The sequence below is a fragment of the Diadema antillarum genome, unplaced genomic scaffold, assembly GCF_040938485.1.
Source record: "Diadema antillarum isolate AM-2024a unplaced genomic scaffold, OU_Dant_1.0 scf00000086, whole genome shotgun sequence".
Taxonomy (NCBI): Eukaryota; Metazoa; Echinodermata; class Echinoidea; order Diadematoida; family Diadematidae; genus Diadema; species Diadema antillarum.
In genome coordinates, this window is record NW_027270975.1 from 2,933,767 (window position 1) to 2,951,961 (window position 18,195).

Below are 18,195 nucleotides of genomic sequence, written 5' to 3' on the forward strand. Positions count from 1 at the left end.
CAATCACATGAAAGAATTTTTTTTATATGAAAGCATGTTTTGTACAAATCCCTATATCCTTGTTCTTTTGACAGTACAAAAAAAAAAAAGTTTCAGAGATGATATTACTGAAACTGTACAAATTGTAAAACTGTAACTGTAAAACTGTAAAAAATTGTCCAAGGCCTCGTTTCATAAAACTTGTTATTAATGACAAGTTATGATAGTTGTTATAATAAGCTACTGAAATCCTTGCATCTGATTGGCTGAGAGCAAATTTGTCATAGAAATGTGGCAGTTGTTTCTGATGACAAGCTTTATGAAACAGGACCCAGATTTCCTCAAATTTTACTGCTGTATTCTACTACACACACAAAGATATTGATTCCAAGCCAGTTCAGTTATCACTAGTCTGCAATGGGCCGAATGCATAAACCAAGCAATTGCTTGTAAGCAATTGCTTCAAGCAAAAGCACAAGCTCGTCTAGCAAAGGTGTAGCTCAAGCAATTGCTTAAATCCATATGCATAATCTTTTGCTTATGCCAATACCTTTTGCTTGCCCCGCACAAGCAATTGCTTGCGTTTTCAACAAAAGGGATGTCACGCCTGTGCGAACACAAGAACAAAGGCGAGTGTGGCAGCATGTATTTGAAAGGGCATGTGTGTGTGGAAACATTTCCTGACATAGCAGAAGAGCTATGAAATGCACACACAGACACATACACACACATCTATACACACATCACGTATTACTGGCTGATTCCCATCACTGCAGCTTACAGCAGCCCAGATCTGCCAGATCGCACGTGGAGAGAGGTCTCCTCGCTCTCCACCGAAGTCAGACATCCTACCTGTTTTTCATTACATTTTGCGTGCTAACCACTGGACATTCCCGTTTTTGAAATGAAAAAGTTGCTTACACTACTTATGAGTAATTTCTTGTAGATTTATACCACTCCTTCACAAGTGTGGTCTTACTTTCATAAATATGAAAATGATACTTAAAAGGAACGTTCCGGTTAAGCAAAAGCTCAAGCTCATTTTACAGAGCTTGGAAAATCGTAAGCAATTGCTAGCAAGAACTAGCAAATGGTATGTTTTATGCATACGTTTTTCAGTAAATGCTTGGTCTCTAAGCAATTGCTTGCGGCAGCAAGCAATAGCTTGTGCTTGCTAGCAAAAGCTTCTGCTTGCAAGCAATAACTTGTTTTTATGCATACGGATTCGAGTAAAAGGCTAGCACAAGCAATTGCTAGCGTTTATGCATTCGGCCCAATGACCTCTCCAACCACAGACTCTGCAATACATGGAGTAGTCTTCAAGAAGAGCAGTTGAAAACAGCCATGCAGGAAGTGGTAATTTACATGTCAGTGCTGCATGAATGACTTTTGTTAATGCTGCTGAAAAGAATGCACATTCACCTGTAAATACCAATCTACACCTGGGCCCCGTTGCAAGAAAGTTGCAATCAATTGCAAATAATTGCTAATTTTGAAACAACCATTCTGATTGGCTCAGGGTCTGCCCTATTAAGAAGACATGCATGTAACAATGATTTTGATTGGCCAGTGACAATCAGTTGCAAGTTGCGTTTAAACGCAAAGTTTCTAGCAACGGGGCCCTGGTTCATATAACGCAGTTGTCATGAAGTCCTATCTAGGTTTTGAATACCTCAGTTGCAAATCCATTTCAAGAGAAGGTCTGCAATTACCTTTAACTGCACATGCTCAGATTGGAACTGTGAACTGGCTCATTAACAGGCTTGTAAGGAATATGCATTTTAAAGTATAGAATTATGGGAATGGTCGAACCATATTCAGCCCAGTCAATAACACGGAGTAATCTGAGCTCCAAGTACCAAGCAATCTGTTCTTTTATCTCTGCTATACTGGCAATATTCATAATGAAACAAATAGGACAAAAAAGAATATATCAATAAAATTTAATCTACTGTCAAAACTCATACTTTGCCATGAAAATAGAGTGAAAGATAAAATAACTCATTTTATCTCTATTCATATTTTGAGATTTAAATGAGAAAGTAAACTACATTGACTGCATGTGTCAGGGTACAATTGCCCATTCATTTTCACTTTCTTTTTTTCGGGGGGGGGGGGTGGGGCGGGAGCAGGCAGGGGGAAGGCTTGCTAAGTTTGCATGCAGCTGTTGTCATGGAAATCATACAAATATGACGTGACTGTGACCTTCAAATCCTTCAGATATTAAGTTCATTTTCTATTTGTAATGGGCATATGATAATAAAAACTGAACACAATTTTATGCCTCCGCCACGAAGTGGTGCCGGAGGCATTATGTTTTCGGGTTGTCCATCCGTCCGTCCGTACGTCCGTATGTCCGTCCGCTTTCGTTTACGCGATAACTTGAGTAATATTGACTGGAATTTTACCAAACTTGGTCAAAGTATAAAGTATAATGGGGCAATTATTTGATTAGATTTTGGGTGAAATCGGCCAAAGGTCAAAGGTCAAGGTCAAATCATGAAATTGTATCCGTTTACGCGATAACTCAAGACTGGATCAAGCAAATTTCACCAAACTTTGTCGGAGGATGATGTGTGATGGGGCAATTACTTGATTAGTTTTTGAGTGAAATCAGACAGAGGTCAAAGGTCAAATATCAAGGTCAAATCATAAAATTTATCTGTTTACGTGATAACTCAAAACTTGATGAAGCATCTTTCACCAAACTTGGTCCAAGGATGATGTATGATGGGACAATTAGTTGAGTAGATTTTAGTGACATTGGCAAGAGGTCAAAGGTCAAAAGGTCAAGGTCAAATGCTAAAAATGTTGCTATTTCCTCCATATCTATGCAATGCCCAAAGGTATTTTCTTGAAACGTAGTGTAGACATGTACTACTGCGTTAAGATGCTCCAGAGAGAGTTTCATGTCATAAGGTCAAAGGTCAAAAGGTCAGAGGTTAGGTGAAAATGTTGCAATATCACTTTTCTCGCAAATGGTTCAATGTATCTTCATGGAACTTGGTACATATGCATGTACTGACTGGCAGGGATTATCTAGGGAATTTAGGGGTCATGGGTCAATAGTGAGGGGGGTCAAAGGTCAAGGTCAAATCCTCAAAATTTTACTATTTCCCTCATATACTAGTATATGCAATGCTTGCATTATTAGTTTAAAAACTTAACATATACATACATTACCTAATGGAGATTCTCCGGGAAATTTCCAGCCAGAAGGTAAAAGGTCAAAGGTTAAGGGTCAAAGGCCAGGTTTCAATGCCCCCCCCCCAAAAAAAAATAATAAACTAGAGAGGGGCCGTCAAAGGCGGCAGACCCACGCCTTAAGTACAAAGTCGGAGTAAACATAATGTGCATTCGGTCACTTAATTGCTAGTGTGCTTTATCACCAGCCAGTGAGTTCTACCAAAGATCGTACACTTCAGTGTACGATCTTTGGTTCTCTCACAGTCACATCACACGCAAATCACATCATTTCACATACGGTAACACTCATTCACAACAGGAAAGTCCTTTAGTCTCCTCCCAAAATCCATCGAAAATCCCAAATTCCACCGTCAAGTGCAGAATCGGAACTTTTCCAAGTGCGCGCGCGAATTAAGTCCAGTTTTAAGAGTATTGTCTACGCGACGGGTCGCCGATAAACGCTAAAAATCGAGAAATACGCCGTTTTCTTGCGGGATATTTTGATTATAGCAAGCCAAGAGTGTGATGATATCAAAGGTCGTATGAGTGTACGATTTTTGATGGTATCCACAAAAGCGCAAAAGAAAAACAAAATGTACGTACCCCCTAGGCAATTACCCCTATGATTAGTGTCTACGGAAATTATTCAATGCAAGGGTTGAATGCAAATGTCTACTGCACCAGTATTCGGTCACCAACGAGCGCCGCAACGTCCCCGATGCAATTTTGCACCAACAGTGTAGAGCGCGATGCATTTTCAGCGGCCTTGCACACGCATTGACATTGAGCGCGCATATCGTGCAGTTGTGACTGCGACCGAGCAAATGCTCCTCCAACGAAAAAAAAAAAATCAATGTTAATTTGAAAAATCATCAAAATACGGGCCAGTTTGTGACGACGGAGAACGAACTTTCATAAATCTAAAAGGACATAGTCCCTCAAACAGGCCTAAATGTAAATTTCGGAATTCTTACGAACATTTGAGCAGCGAAGTCGGATCGTTTTGGGAGTTTATGTTTTTCGTATGGTAGCGGAAAATCGCAAAGTGAGAAACGGAAATTTTCGGAGTGGTCACTATACCATAGGGTCAAAACTTCAAGGTCACACAGAATTTGCAAGGGTCAACCGATTATCACCAAAATCTAATCGATTCTTTCCTGCCATTATCCAAACATCCCCTGAACATTTCGTGCAAATCTGTTTACCCGTCCTCTTGTTATCTTGTACACAAACAAACAAACAAACAAACAAACAAACAAACAAACATACGGAACCCTTTACATAACCCCCTGCCGATTTTTCATCGGCGTGGGTAATAAATAAATAAAATCTATTTTGTACTGTAATTACACTCTTTCTTCATACCTTGGAAATTACTCAATGCATTAAACTTATAAAAGGGTCCGTCAGAAGTCAAGTAAAAATTCTCAATTCCCTAAATATGTGTACCTGCACTCTAAGACAATTATAGCAAACCCAGTTCAAGGAAAGTGAACATATTCAAGATATTTCTGACAAACCTGTCATTTCAGTATTTTGCCAGTTATGTGAAACTGTCATCACACATTGTGAAGACATTGTACTATACACCTATTGGGAGAATCATGCATTATGGCGGAGGCACAAGTCGCCATAGCGACATTTCTAGTTTTTTCTGGCTTTTAATATAGAAAGGATCAGCACTTTTCTCATGATTTTTTTTTAATCACTTTGCTTACCACAGCAACAACCTCATTACTGTGGTGTTGGTAATATGATTATGGATCTAAAAATTTTAATGGATTATGATAGGACTGCAAGTAACAGGACACCATGCAATATCCCAAGCAAGACATTAAAACACAATAATTCTAGGGTGTCTCATATTTAACAAAAATAATGCATATTCCATTATTTGTGCTGCTTAAGCATAATGCCGCAATAGTAAGAGAGCTGATGCCCTTTCATACCACTAATTCAGGGGAAAAGGAAAATATAATAAGGTATGTAGGACTGTAGTCTGGGGAGACACGCCCACACGTCCGGTAACGTGACACGTTCCCGCCAAGGCATACACGTGTATGCCTTGGCTCAGCACTCCTGTACTGTGCAAGCACTCCTGTACTGTGCAAGCACTCGGGCAGGACGACCGAGTTTTCTTAATGGCGGAAAGGGTTTCAGTGTTGGAGGAGAAAGTCGATTTACTTGCTTCCTCCTTGGAAGAGAATGTTCAGAAGATAAACGACGCCATTGCTCAGTTACGTGTTCGTACTTCTGCTGACAATCAGTCGGACAAAGAATTGGAAGGGCCACCACCCCAGGCCGCCACACCAGCAGCGCCACACCAGGCGCAAGTCGATACACCCGCCCCTCGGCCTCCTCAGCCGGACGAGCCGACCAGCGGGTCGCCATCGACAGGAGCTTCTGTGCAAGATGTGATATAAAGTGTGTAGTTATGATGTGCATTATTTGATTCCTGTCCGGTGTTTGTATGCTACAAGGAGCAAGGCTAATAAATATTTCTTGTTACATTATATATGAGTGTGGCCGTGTCTCCCTTTGACGTAAGTTTCCTAAAATGTTGTACTAAGACAATGTATATGTGATGCTATCAGTACTTTAAAAAAAAAATACAGTCAACTTCGGATACCTCGAATTCGTCGGGACTGAAGAAAATGGTTCGAGGTACGTGAAATTCGAGGTACGCGAAATTCGAGGTACGCGTACGTAGGTCGAATTTTCTTCGACTTATCTGACGTTTATCGATGTTATAGTGCCTACCGATTGTTTACATGCTTGTCAATTGGAATTGAATCGACTTTTATATGAATGAATTGAATGGAAATCGGAATTGAAATCAAAATTTCAGAAATTAAGATTTTGGTGGCCCTATCGCGCCACATAAAAAATGTCAGATGTTTGCCTTTACTTTTGAAAATGAACAGCGGGTAACAATCGGCTACGGGAAGATAAAATGAATGTCGGATGTTTGCTCATACAATGTACTTTTGGAAATGAAAAACGATAAGACTCAGCTCCGCATGGTGCTAAAACTAATGTCAGATATTTGATTTTGCGTTCGGAAATGAATAAGGATAACATTCGGCTCCGGAAGACATTGAAATAAATGTCGAATATTTGCTTTGACGTTCGGAAATGAAAAACGATATTCAACTCCGTACGATGGTTAGACAAGTGTCGGATGTTTCCTTATCCTTTCGAAAGGAAATAGCAATAACATTCGGCTCCGGAAGACGCTAAAATAAATGTCAGAAGATTGCTTTTATGTTCGGAAGTTGCAGTAATATTCTGCTCCATACGATGCTAAAATAACTGTCTGATGTTTGCTTTTAAATTTCGAAATGAATAACGGTAACATTCAGCTGCATTCAATGGTAAAATTAATGTTTGATGTTGATGTTCAAAAGTAAATGCAATAACATTCATCTCCGGAAGATGCTAAAATATATCTCGAATGATTGCTTTTACGTTTGGCATGTTTAGAAGTGAATAGCAGTAACATTCTGCCCCATATGATGCTAAAAAAATGTTGGATATTTGCTATTACATTTCGAAATGAATAACAGTAACATTCAGCTACGTTTGATGGTAAAATAAACATCTGATGTCAGCTTCGACGTTCAAAAATGAAAAACAGTTACATTCGACTCCGTACGATGGTAAAATAATTGTCTGATGATTCATTTCACTTTCGGAAGTGGACAGCAGTAACATTCGGCTCCGTACGATGATAAGATAAATGTCGTATGTTTGAAATGAATAACTGTAAATATTCTGCTTCGTACGATGCAAAAATAAATGACAGATTGTTGCTTTTACATTTGAAAATGATTAACAGTATTAATCCGCTCAGTTAGATGCTGAAACAAATAGCGGATGTTTGCTTTCACATTTGGAAATGGATAAGGATAGCATTCAGCTCCGTAAGACGCTAAAATGAATGTCGGTTGTTTGCTTTTACATTTAAAAATGATTAACAGTAATATTCGACTCCATAAGGTACTAACAGACTAATAAATGTTGGATGATTGCTCTTACATAAAAAATGAATAACGCTAACTTTCAGCTCTTTACAATGCCAAAACAAATGTCGGATGCTAACAAATGTCGGCAAATGCTCCTACTTTTCATTTCAAAACGTAAATTTTGACCTCCTAAATATATAGGCATCAACTTTTATAATAATCTACACGCCTCTTTTCTAAATCTTAAAACAGAATAAGATGATTGGATTTTCTATTCATTTGTTTTAGACATGGGCATGTGTATCACTTTAATAATGCTTAATATTCATTTTTCTATGTTTAGTAGGACCGATTTCGTTTTTCTAATGTTTTTCTCCATTTTTTTTGTGTGTGTGTGTGTGTCGCCAGATTTTAATTTCGAGTAAATTCGACCACCAAAAAATAAAAATCAGTTATACCTGGTGGCCTGATAAAAGTTGGTGTGGAGCCCTGTCTATTCTATTCTTTATTATGCTCGGCCTATACTTCCACATCATATTCCACAATATTTTCGTAATCGCATAGCTGAAAAAAAAAAAATCAGTGCTAGCGTTCTCGGGGAAGGATAAATGAAACATACTTCGTGAAAGGCAAAAAAAAAAAGTTTTAAAAAGGCACTATGCAGGAGATTCATGTTTGGACAGTGGACCGTGATTAATACCAAAGATATAAATTAAATGTCAACACTTACACAGGTGCGCCACGACGGTTAAGAAATCTACGCGCACGGTATGACTATCATGATCAAGAATTAAAACACAGTGGTTAAAGAAAAGAAGAAGATGAGGCAGAGCGCTAGTGCTATTGTTGACAAGCACTCCATTGGCAAGGGTGCTATGTGCATACCGTGTACGTATGTATAGGTAGGTGTTGGGGATTTTTCTTGTCAGCTGTGTACCGAGTATTTCTTTGGGCGCGCGATTGTTCTGGTCGGGAATATTTACAGTCGAGTGTGAAAAGATTTGTGACATGTCTTCACTGTCCACGCGTGCTTAATCGGAGATGATGAGTGATGTTTGCAATTTCGATTCGAGCTACATGCTGGGAAAAACAATAAGTTAATTAAGAACGGGGCAGTAGATTTCACTTCGAGGTAACCGAACTTCGAGTTATTTTCTTCGAGCTACGCGAATTTTAATACACGGAAACTCCATAGGAACAATCAGGACTTTCATTTTGCCCCCGAGGTAAGTGATATTCGGCTTATCCGACGTCGAGGTATCCGAAGTTGACTGTAATAATGAAGATTTGAAAATACAATTTCAAAGTTGAGGGATGTATGACGAGAGTTTAGGTGATATAGCTACTTATATGCAACTCCTCTGATGACTTTATCTGGCAAGTTCATAAAGAAGAATTTCAGTGGAGTTCATATGGGATTCTGTCAGGACCTATGCTTTTGAAAACACTTGAAATGTGACTGTTATACAATAGTTTTGTCACTTGTCTACTTTTGTCATTTGTAAGCCATTTATAACAATCTTTTGCTGGCCTAATTTGCAAGTTCTGTATGGCTAAAGGAGAAACTACATGTAGCATTCACAAAGTGGCAGATGAACTTTATGAATATCAGAACTGACTACAAGACAAGTGGTGTCATGAATGCTGACTTTATCTTTCTGCCATTGTCTGTGGACATAAAACTATAGGGAAGTGTGTAGGCTTCCTTCACTATTCATTTGCTGGAAGGGAGTTACAAAGCACTGCTGTAACTCTGCATGTGAATACATTCTACTCCACTTTTGTGTATTGAAAGTTGCTATGAAGGGCATTTAATGTCTTGCTTTATTGAGAGATGAAGCACTTAACAGAAAGGGGTAGAAAATAACAAAATTTCACAAAATGGCAATATTTAAGTCTTATGCACTGCTGCTTGTTCAGTGCCAAACATCTTGTGAAGAAAGATAGTGCATGTGATGAATAGACAAGGACTACTGGTATTTCTCATTTCAGGGTACTGAAACAGACATGCTCAGATGTGATGTATATAAAACAAAGTGAAGTGACCATACTGAATTTCACCACAAGCTCTTTACAAGGATTTTAGATGACTTGATGTATTTGTTTTTGATAAATTCTTCATTTCTCTCAAGAATATTTCACTCTCTTGTTTTCAACCTCTTTGATATCAAAGTTTGTACCAATGGGCATTATGGAGTTGGATGCAGTCAAACATGTAACTGTCAGTCTGGTATATGCAGCAGATATAATGGAGTCTGTACAGATACTTCTGGAACACCTAATGCAGCCTGTAAGGCAAACTGGTCTGGGAACAATTGTCAGAGTGAGTACATTGAAACCTACTATGCCTTTTGTATCCAGTCTTATCAGAATTTATTTCATTTTTCATTTCAATTCTCTATTTGTGTAAATTGTTTAGAAATGGAATGGACATTTGGTTTTGTGTCACATTCACTATGGACATATCTTGACAGCACATAAACAACAAATTACATTACATATAACATCAAATGGATACTAAAAAAATTACAAGGAACTAAATATTCAATCAGTGTTATGTAGCAAACCCCACACACACACAATATATATATATATATATATATATATATATATATATATATACAGAAAACTATAGATTTAAAGAGTCAAGTACTCATAAGAAATATATCAACTAGAAATTCTAAATCATGTTTCATTCAAAAAAGAATACTTTATACAAGCTACATCAGTATCATAATCCATAAGTTATAGCACTTACACTGTACACGTGTACGTATTGCACATTATTGTCCCACCCCCAACCAGCTAAAATCTGCTTCCTTTCACTGATGCCCATATACAGTATTGGAGTAAGTAAAGGTCTTTTCAAGACAGACAGAAGATCAAGGTCAAGGTATTGAATTTATTGCAGTGCTCTCTAGTTGGAAGGAACAAAGAAACCAACAAAAGTACCATCTCATGAAAATTGAAATAGAGAAAGAAAGCTCTGTTGAATGCTATGGAAAATTTATAGAGGTATTGCAAATATATTTGAAATTTTGAACTGTTGCAATTTTTCTAATGTTCTAGTATTAAACATTTTTTAATTTTGTCTTTCACTATATGTACATAATTATGAAGAAATAACATGACAAGCATAGCACTTTCAGAGAGCGCTTCCTCACCAAAATCGTCCGATCTAATTTTGTGCAGAGATGCCATAAGTAGGAAACTACACAGCTGGCACGCATTGACAGAGCTAAAGTATACACTATCCATGCGAAATTGCACGTAAAAGATGTTACTGGGAGGATTATTATCTGGCAAATTAATGAAGTTTTAGAGTGATATGTTCCAATTTCTATAGTAGGTTTAGGGAATTTTAGTTTTCGAAAGGTACCACCATGCCAATTTCATATGTTAAACCAGGAACAAGGAAGAAAAATTTAGATGTGTTCTGACTGATTTTTGTTTCCCCAATTGATAGTGCAACCCGACGTGCATGGCGGGGTTCATTTTGTGCAGAATGCCAATTACCCGCGTGTGGCCAAACATTCTTTGGTATGCTCAGAATACTTCAAAGATGAATGTACAATCAGCGTTATGACTGTATTGATAAATCTGTGACCATACGAAGAGGAAATGGGTTTCCCTTGTCGATTTAAGTTTAAACTATTTTCAGTAACGACAATCAGTTAAAGCACCAACAATCGCATGTTCAACACAAATTCTTTTCATCGCAAAGCCCAGTTCTGCTACTAACTATCTGGTATGAGTAGGTCGATAGTAGTGGAATGCTGCAGTACGCTCTGGTGCAGCTTTACACCACAACTGCAGCTGAGCCTGATGAGGCTGACTCTTCAACAAGAACGTAAGTTCCGATTTCAGAGGAGCACATATCCCAACAGAAAAGCAAAAAGCAAGGATATGCAGGCTTTTAGAACCATGGTATTGTTATTGTTATTCTTATTCTTATTATTGTTATTATTCAATTTCCATCTGTGAAAATGGCTGGATAGCCCATATTCAGCTACATTATGCTGGTCTTCCATGGGGTCCAGTTGGATGTGAGGTGGGACCACTTCATCGGGTTAAACACCCTGCTCTTTGCGATGAATGAATGACGCGGGATCTTTTACATGCATGAGTTGTGATCGACTCTCTCATACACAGGAACTCCATTTTATGTCCACTCCGAGGGACAGAGTGTTTTGCCTCTTGCTAAGAGGGGACGGTTTGATTACACACAACATTGTCTCATCTGTCTCATCTATTTGGGTTTCTAATCTAACGTTGGAATTGTAAATGTAGGCCTAATGGCAAGCCCAGAGTAGAGACAAATCCTATCGTATCCATTTGCCACTGTAGGCCTCCTATGGTCCACTACTTATTACGCCGGTCAGTAAATTTTCAGCTAAAAACGTCCTAAAGAGAGCATTTCAGCCTTACTGAATCGCTCTAGTGGAAGATCTAAGCCTTAATTCCTAATTGATGTTTGGCTTACAGATTTTATGATTTAATCCGAAAAAATACTTTTCTTGCACCATGTTACAGCACATTTTGGTAAATTGCACATTTTGGTAATTTGCAGTTACCAAAATGTGCCGTAACTATATTACGGCACATTTTGGTAACTGCACATTTTGGTAAATTTACCAAAATGTGCAGGACATTGACGGCACATTTTGGTAACTTTCTGCTCCTCCACAATCATCACAAAAACAAATTGTAAGTGCAGTTGGTTTTTGTCCCCACCGAATGAGTTCGGCAGCCTAAAGGCCTTGTCACACCTTTCCGGGCAAGCTACGCGGGCTTGTTGCGAGTAAGGTTTTTCCAGCATGCAGGAAAATTATCTCGCCCGTAGTTGCCCAGAGATGGGCACGCAAGTTCGATTTACCCACAGCCAAGTTTTGAGCAGCACCTCGCAGGCAACTCCCACGCAGGTACTTCGCAGTCCCCGTATGCGGTCAGCGCGGCCAAGGTAATGACATTCTGTCATTTCTGTTGGACTTCTGCCATTCCTTCAGATGAATTTCTGAGTTGTCAGCCCCCACGCGCCTGGCACTCAGGTCACACAGAATACCCGCAAGAAGAACATAAGTAGCACACATCCAGCAAGTAAGACACATGCACAACTCGCCCAAATCCTTGTCCGCCCTCAGAAATTGTCCGGTAAGCTGGAAAATCCTCACACGCAACATGCCCGTGTAGCTTCCCCGGAAAGGTGTGACAAGGCCTTAACATGGTTACGGGTAAAAAGGATTTGCGTGCGCACCTCCGGGAGACTACGGGTGAGATACGTGCTAGGTACTGTTACGTGCAGGTCACCTGCGGGGACCTCCGGGCAGTAAAAATTGTTCTTCGCAAGTCGCACGCAAGGCTTGCCCAGAAAGATGTGAAGTACACGGCCTGTAAGGCCTGTGCAGCTTGTAAGGCCATGTAACACCTTTCTGGGCAAGCTACGCGGGCTTGTTGCGAGTAGGGATTTTTCAGCACACAGGAATATTTTCTGCGGGCAGACAAGAATGTTTACGAGTTTCGCACTTGTGTTTTATTTGCTAGACGCGTGCTACTTACCTTCTACTTGCGTGTATTCCATTTTACCTGCGTGAGAACTTTGAAACCGATCCGTTTTCTGTTATGAGTGACTTACGGGTACTGGGAAGTACCTGCGTTGGAGTTGTCTGCAAGGTGCTGCCGGTAAGGGTCTCCTGCTGGTGTTCTGCGTGTACCCCCGCAACTCACTCGGAACATATTTTGAACATGCTCAAGGCCTTGTCATACTGTATCTGGGGAAGTTTGACTTGCGGGTCAAAGCAAATTTGCTACCCGGAGCTCTTCGCAGTTGGTCCGCACCTGACAGTACCTAGCGCGTATCTCGCCTGTATTTGCCCGGAGGTGCGCACGCAAGTCCGATTTACCCGCAGCTAAGTTTACAGCATGACCAAAACTTTTTCCGGGTGAGTTGTGGGAATTGCCCGCAGAGGTACACGCAGAACGCCAGTAAGAGACCCTTAGCGGCAGCACCTCGCAGGCAACTCCCACGCATGTATTTCGCAGTCCCCGAATACGGCCAAATTAATGACATTCTGTGGTACTTCTGCCATTCCTTCAGAGGAATTCCTTCACTGAGTTGTCAGCCTCACGCACCTGGCACGCAGGTCACACAGCATACCCGCACGAAAAAGCAATCCCAATAGCTTACTCAAGCCTTCAGCTCAGGTTAGCTAAATAAGTGTCTTGCCTGTCTTTACTGTAGGACCATATCACCTTAACTCCTTGACCGTATTATAAATCTCAAGCCCATCCATAGGTTTTTATGCCTCCGCCACGAAGTGGTGCCGGAGGCATTATGTTTTCGGGTTGTCCGTCCGTCCGTCCGTAATGAATTTTGTGGACAAGGTAACTATCAAAACCTGTTGAGGTATCCTAATGAAACTTGGCATGTATGTGTATTAGGGGGTGAAGTTGTGCCTATCAACTTTTGGGTGCACATGGTCAAGGTCAAAGGTCAAAAGGTCAAGGTCAAATACATAAAATTTCACTATTTCCACCATATCTATTGAATGCCTGAAGATATTTTCTTGAAACTTAGTGTATACATGTATTACCCAATTAAAATTATCTGATGAAAGTTTGGGTCATGAGGTCAAAGGTCAAAGGTCAAAAGGTCAGGGTCAAATACATAAAATTTCACTATTTTCACCATATCTATTGAATGCCTAAAGATATTTTCTTGACACTTAGTGTATACATGTATTACCCAATTAAGATTCTCTGGTGAAAGTTTGGGTCATGAGGTCAAAGGTCAAAAGGTCAAGTAAAAATATTAAAACTTCTTTTTTTTTTCCGTACCTTGGAAAATTGTTCAAGGTATCTTCATGGAACATAGTACTGTATATATATGTACTGACTGGAAGTGATTATCTAGAGAATGTAGGGTTCATGGGGTCAAAGGTTAGGGGTCAAAGGTCAAGTGCAACACTTCAAAATTTTACTATTTCCCTCATATTTATGCAATGCCAGCAGGGTTAATGTTTTTTTTACACTTGGTGTATGCATGTGTAACCTAATAGAAATTATCTGGAAAGTTTTTTTTTTTAAACTTCTTTATTGCCTCAAAGGTCAAAAGGTCAAAGATCAAGTGAAAGTGCTGAACTAACTTTTTCCTTCATATCCGGAAGGAGCTCAAGTTATCTTGAAACCTAGTACATATTATGCATGTTCTGCCTGAAAGTGATTATCTTATGAATTTTAGGGTCAAGGGCCAGATGAAAATGGTAACAATTTACTATTCAATTCAGAAATTGCACTTTTTCTCCACACCTGTACCTTGAAAATTACTCAATGCCTAAATGTATGAATGGGTCAAAGTCAAGTTAAAGTCCTTAAATCCCTAGATACATGCTCTCCTATTCATCCAATTAAACCTAGGTCAAGGAAGGTGAACATTCAACACATTTGTGACAAACTTGTCATTTCAATATTTTGCCAATTTTGTGAAAATGCAATCACACATTGTCCACATGTACTATCTAGACCTATTGGGAAAATCATGCATTATGGCGGAGGCATACCAGTCGCCAAAGCGACATTTCTAGTTAGTTCTGAGATCAGTTGCCAAAATGTGCAGATTGTCCAAAATGTGCAGGCAAATCCACTTTTAACTGCACATTTTGGTAACAGTTGATCCCGTCAGGTATAGGTGCACTATCGGCACATTTTGGTAAATTACCAAAATGTGTAGTTACCAAAATGTGCCGTGACATAGTGACGGCACATTGTGGTAACTTGCATATTTTGGTAATTTACCAAAATGTGCCGATTTACCAAAATGTGCCGTAACACACCAGTCTCTTAGCTGCCTTCCAAGAACACAGCACCATTCAATATTCAACCACTGTGTGCCACACTGCCATTGCGCCTATAGGCCTACATTACACACAGCAACATTCATATATCCGCTGCTAGCTGCTATCAACCGTGCGCCACGGTGTGGGGATGATTATGCACAGCTAGCTGACAGCACCAACACTACGTTTACAAGCCAGGTTCACAGCAGCTCCTGAATTGAAGTCTGCTGTACTTTTGGAAGACAGCTGAGAGACTTGTGCAAGAGAAGCACTTGTTTGTTTCTTTTGTTTTGTTTTGTTTTTGTTTGTTTTTTTTTTTATTAATGCATGAAGTCAGTAAGCCAAACATCATTCAGGAATAGATTAGAACAAGATCTTCCACTAGAGCTGAATCAGTAAGGCTGAAATGCTCTTTTCAGGGCATTTTTTGCCGAAAATTTACTGACCGCCATGATATGTAGCGGGTCATACTATAGAATCGCAGTGCTCAAGTGAAAAGAGAGGATTTGTCTCTACTATCCTAGGCTGGCCATGTTTCTACAATTCAAACGTTAGATTAGAAGCCCAATTAGAAGACACAGCTACCATCAATGTATAGGCCTACACACCCTTGCTTTTTCTCTTTTGAGATATATGCTCCTGTGAAACTGGAACTTACGCTCTTGTTTAAGAGTCAGCCTCATCAGGCTCAGCTGCAGTTGAGCATGGAGCTGTTACCAGGGCGTACTGCAGCCCTACTACACTAAAAGTAGAACAGGGCTCGGAGATGAAAAGAGTTTGTAGCATCCAGAATGTACGATTGTTGGTGCTGTAATTCGTTGATTAATGTACTTACTAGTAACTGAAAATAGTTTTGACTTATATCGACAAGAAAAAATCTCCTCTTTATGGCCACAGATTAATCAATACATTCATCTGTGTGGTGTTTGAGCATATCAAAGAATGCTTGGCCACACGCAGCTTGGCATTCCGCATGACACAAATCCAGCCACGCTCATCGGGTTGCACTGTCAATTGGGGAAACAAAAATCAGTCAGAACACATCTAAATTTGTCTTCCTTGTTCCTGGTTTAACATATGAAATTGGCATGGTGGTACCTTTCGAAAACTAAAATTCCCTAAACCTACTATAGAAATTGGAACATACACATGTATCATACTAATTTGCCAAAAAATAATCCTCCCAGTAACATCTGTCATGTGCGATTCTCATTGATAGTGTATACACATTTAGCTCAGTCGATGCTGGCCAGCGGTGCTGTTTCCTACTCATGATGTCTCTGCATATCTTTATCACAAATTACATCAAGAGCTGTTTTCCGATTTTGGCGAGGAAGCGCTCTCTGAAACTGCTATTATTTCTTCATAATTATATGTAGTGGAAGACAAATGTTTTATATTGGATCTAGAGAATTTATCTTTCGAAAAATTGAAACAATTTGAAATCGCATTTGAACTTGCAATCCCTCTTTAAACCCACATGGGCTGTGATGCATTTCATTCACTCCCTCAATACCACTTTCTGAATGTCAGTTTCTTGAATTTCAGTTAAATATACATATTTAATATTAACCTGTGGATGAAACACTTCTAAAAGGCTGTGTGGCCATGAAATGCATTGCATGCAAAAATTTACTGATCATTATTCTCAAAACCATTCATATGGTTATTAAGAAGGAAACATGAAAAAAAATATACTAAGTATTGATTCCTTTAAAGGACATCCAGGTGAGATTATTATTTTTTTTTATTTTATTGACAAGTGTCATTTACAAAGCTGTTGTTTTTTGCATGGCAAGTAGTGGTAACTTTTTTAGGATATGGTGAAAATTTGGCAGCAGAAGAAAACAAAATTTGAAGTTAATTAAAGGATAGAAGAACATCTTTTATATACCTTGACCAGTACTTAAGAAAGAGAAGGGTAATAGATTTTAAAGATTTTTTTCGATAGTGTTTCTGGAAAGATTGTACACAATTGTATCAATTTTTGCAGTGGATGATTTCTCTCATCTTCTGTATCTAGCAAAAAGGCAAGGGTGCAATCAATAAAGTTGATATCTTTTATGTCCAATTTGTTCATTCTTTTACCAGTCCCAAATGATTGTGATGTTGGTTACTATGGACCAAACTGCACGGATAAATGCCACTGTTTAAATGATGCACCATGTGACAAGATAACAGGAGAGTGTCCAAATCGGGAGTGTGCTCCTTACTTCAACATCTATGATGGAGTGAACTGCCAAGGTAATAGCACAACGTGCTTTTATGATTTTGTGAATTTCCTGCTAGTTTTTCTGAATTCATTCCTGAAACCCATCCATCAGCATTTCATACCTGTATGTGGGGACATTGTGTTTTTTTATACCACCGCATACACAAAGTGAATAAGGGTTATATAGGAATCAGCATGTGGTCGCTCGGTTGGGCAGTCAAGCAGTTGGTTGTAAATCTTGCGTCGTGAACTTCTCCTACAGTTTTGAAACAATTTTGAAGAAACTTGGGATGCATGATGACATCGAGGTGTAGATGTGCAAGACATGTCTTCTGTGTGTTTGTCAGAGAAAGCATTGACATGGTAACCACAATTTACCCAAAACCTTGTGGAGTAAACTACTTCCACAGTATTGAAGCAATTTATTTCAGATTTGGTATGTATACTAATCTATAGGACTGGTGTAGTTATGCAAGACACACTGTGTTTGTACCGACAAAGTGTTACCATGGTAACAGTATACTTTCATGAAAATCTTGTGGAGTGAACTACTTCCACAATTTTGAAGCAATTGAAGTAAAATTTGGTGTACATGATGACACTGAGGTGTAAATGTGCAGGCCATCTTTCTTATGTTTGTCAGAGAAAGCATTGCCATGGAAACCACATCTTTCCCCAAGCCTTGTGGAATAAACTACTTCTACAGAATTTAAGCAATTTATTTCAAATTTGGTATGTATAATGATTTACAGATGTACACAATGCAGTTATGCAAAACACACTTTGTGTTTGTACCAACAAGGCAAATTGTCATGGTAACAGCATATTTTCTTGAAAATCTTGTGGAGTGAACTACTTCCATAATTTTGAAGCTATTGAACTCAAATTTGGTGTACATAATGATATTGAGGTGTAGATGTGCAAGACATATTTTTTGTGTGTGTTTGTCAGAGACAGCATTGCCATGGAAACCACAACTTTCCCCAAACCTTGTGGAGCAATCTACTCCCACAGTGCTTAA

At 39.2% G+C, this 18,195-nt stretch overlaps 1 protein-coding gene across 1 annotated transcript in view; it reads left to right on the forward strand.

Moving 5' to 3' along the window:
* LOC139717944 (laminin subunit gamma-1-like) overlaps nucleotides 1-18,195 on the forward strand; it is a 54,313-nt gene extending 36,118 nt beyond the window's left edge. Inside the window, exons 4-6 of the mRNA XM_071629428.1 lie at nucleotides 9,304-9,453; nucleotides 17,054-17,206; nucleotides 18,128-18,195. Coding sequence (XP_071485529.1) covers nucleotides 9,304-9,453; nucleotides 17,054-17,206; nucleotides 18,128-18,195 — 371 coding nt within the window. The remainder of the gene's footprint in view (nucleotides 1-9,303; nucleotides 9,454-17,053; nucleotides 17,207-18,127) is intronic.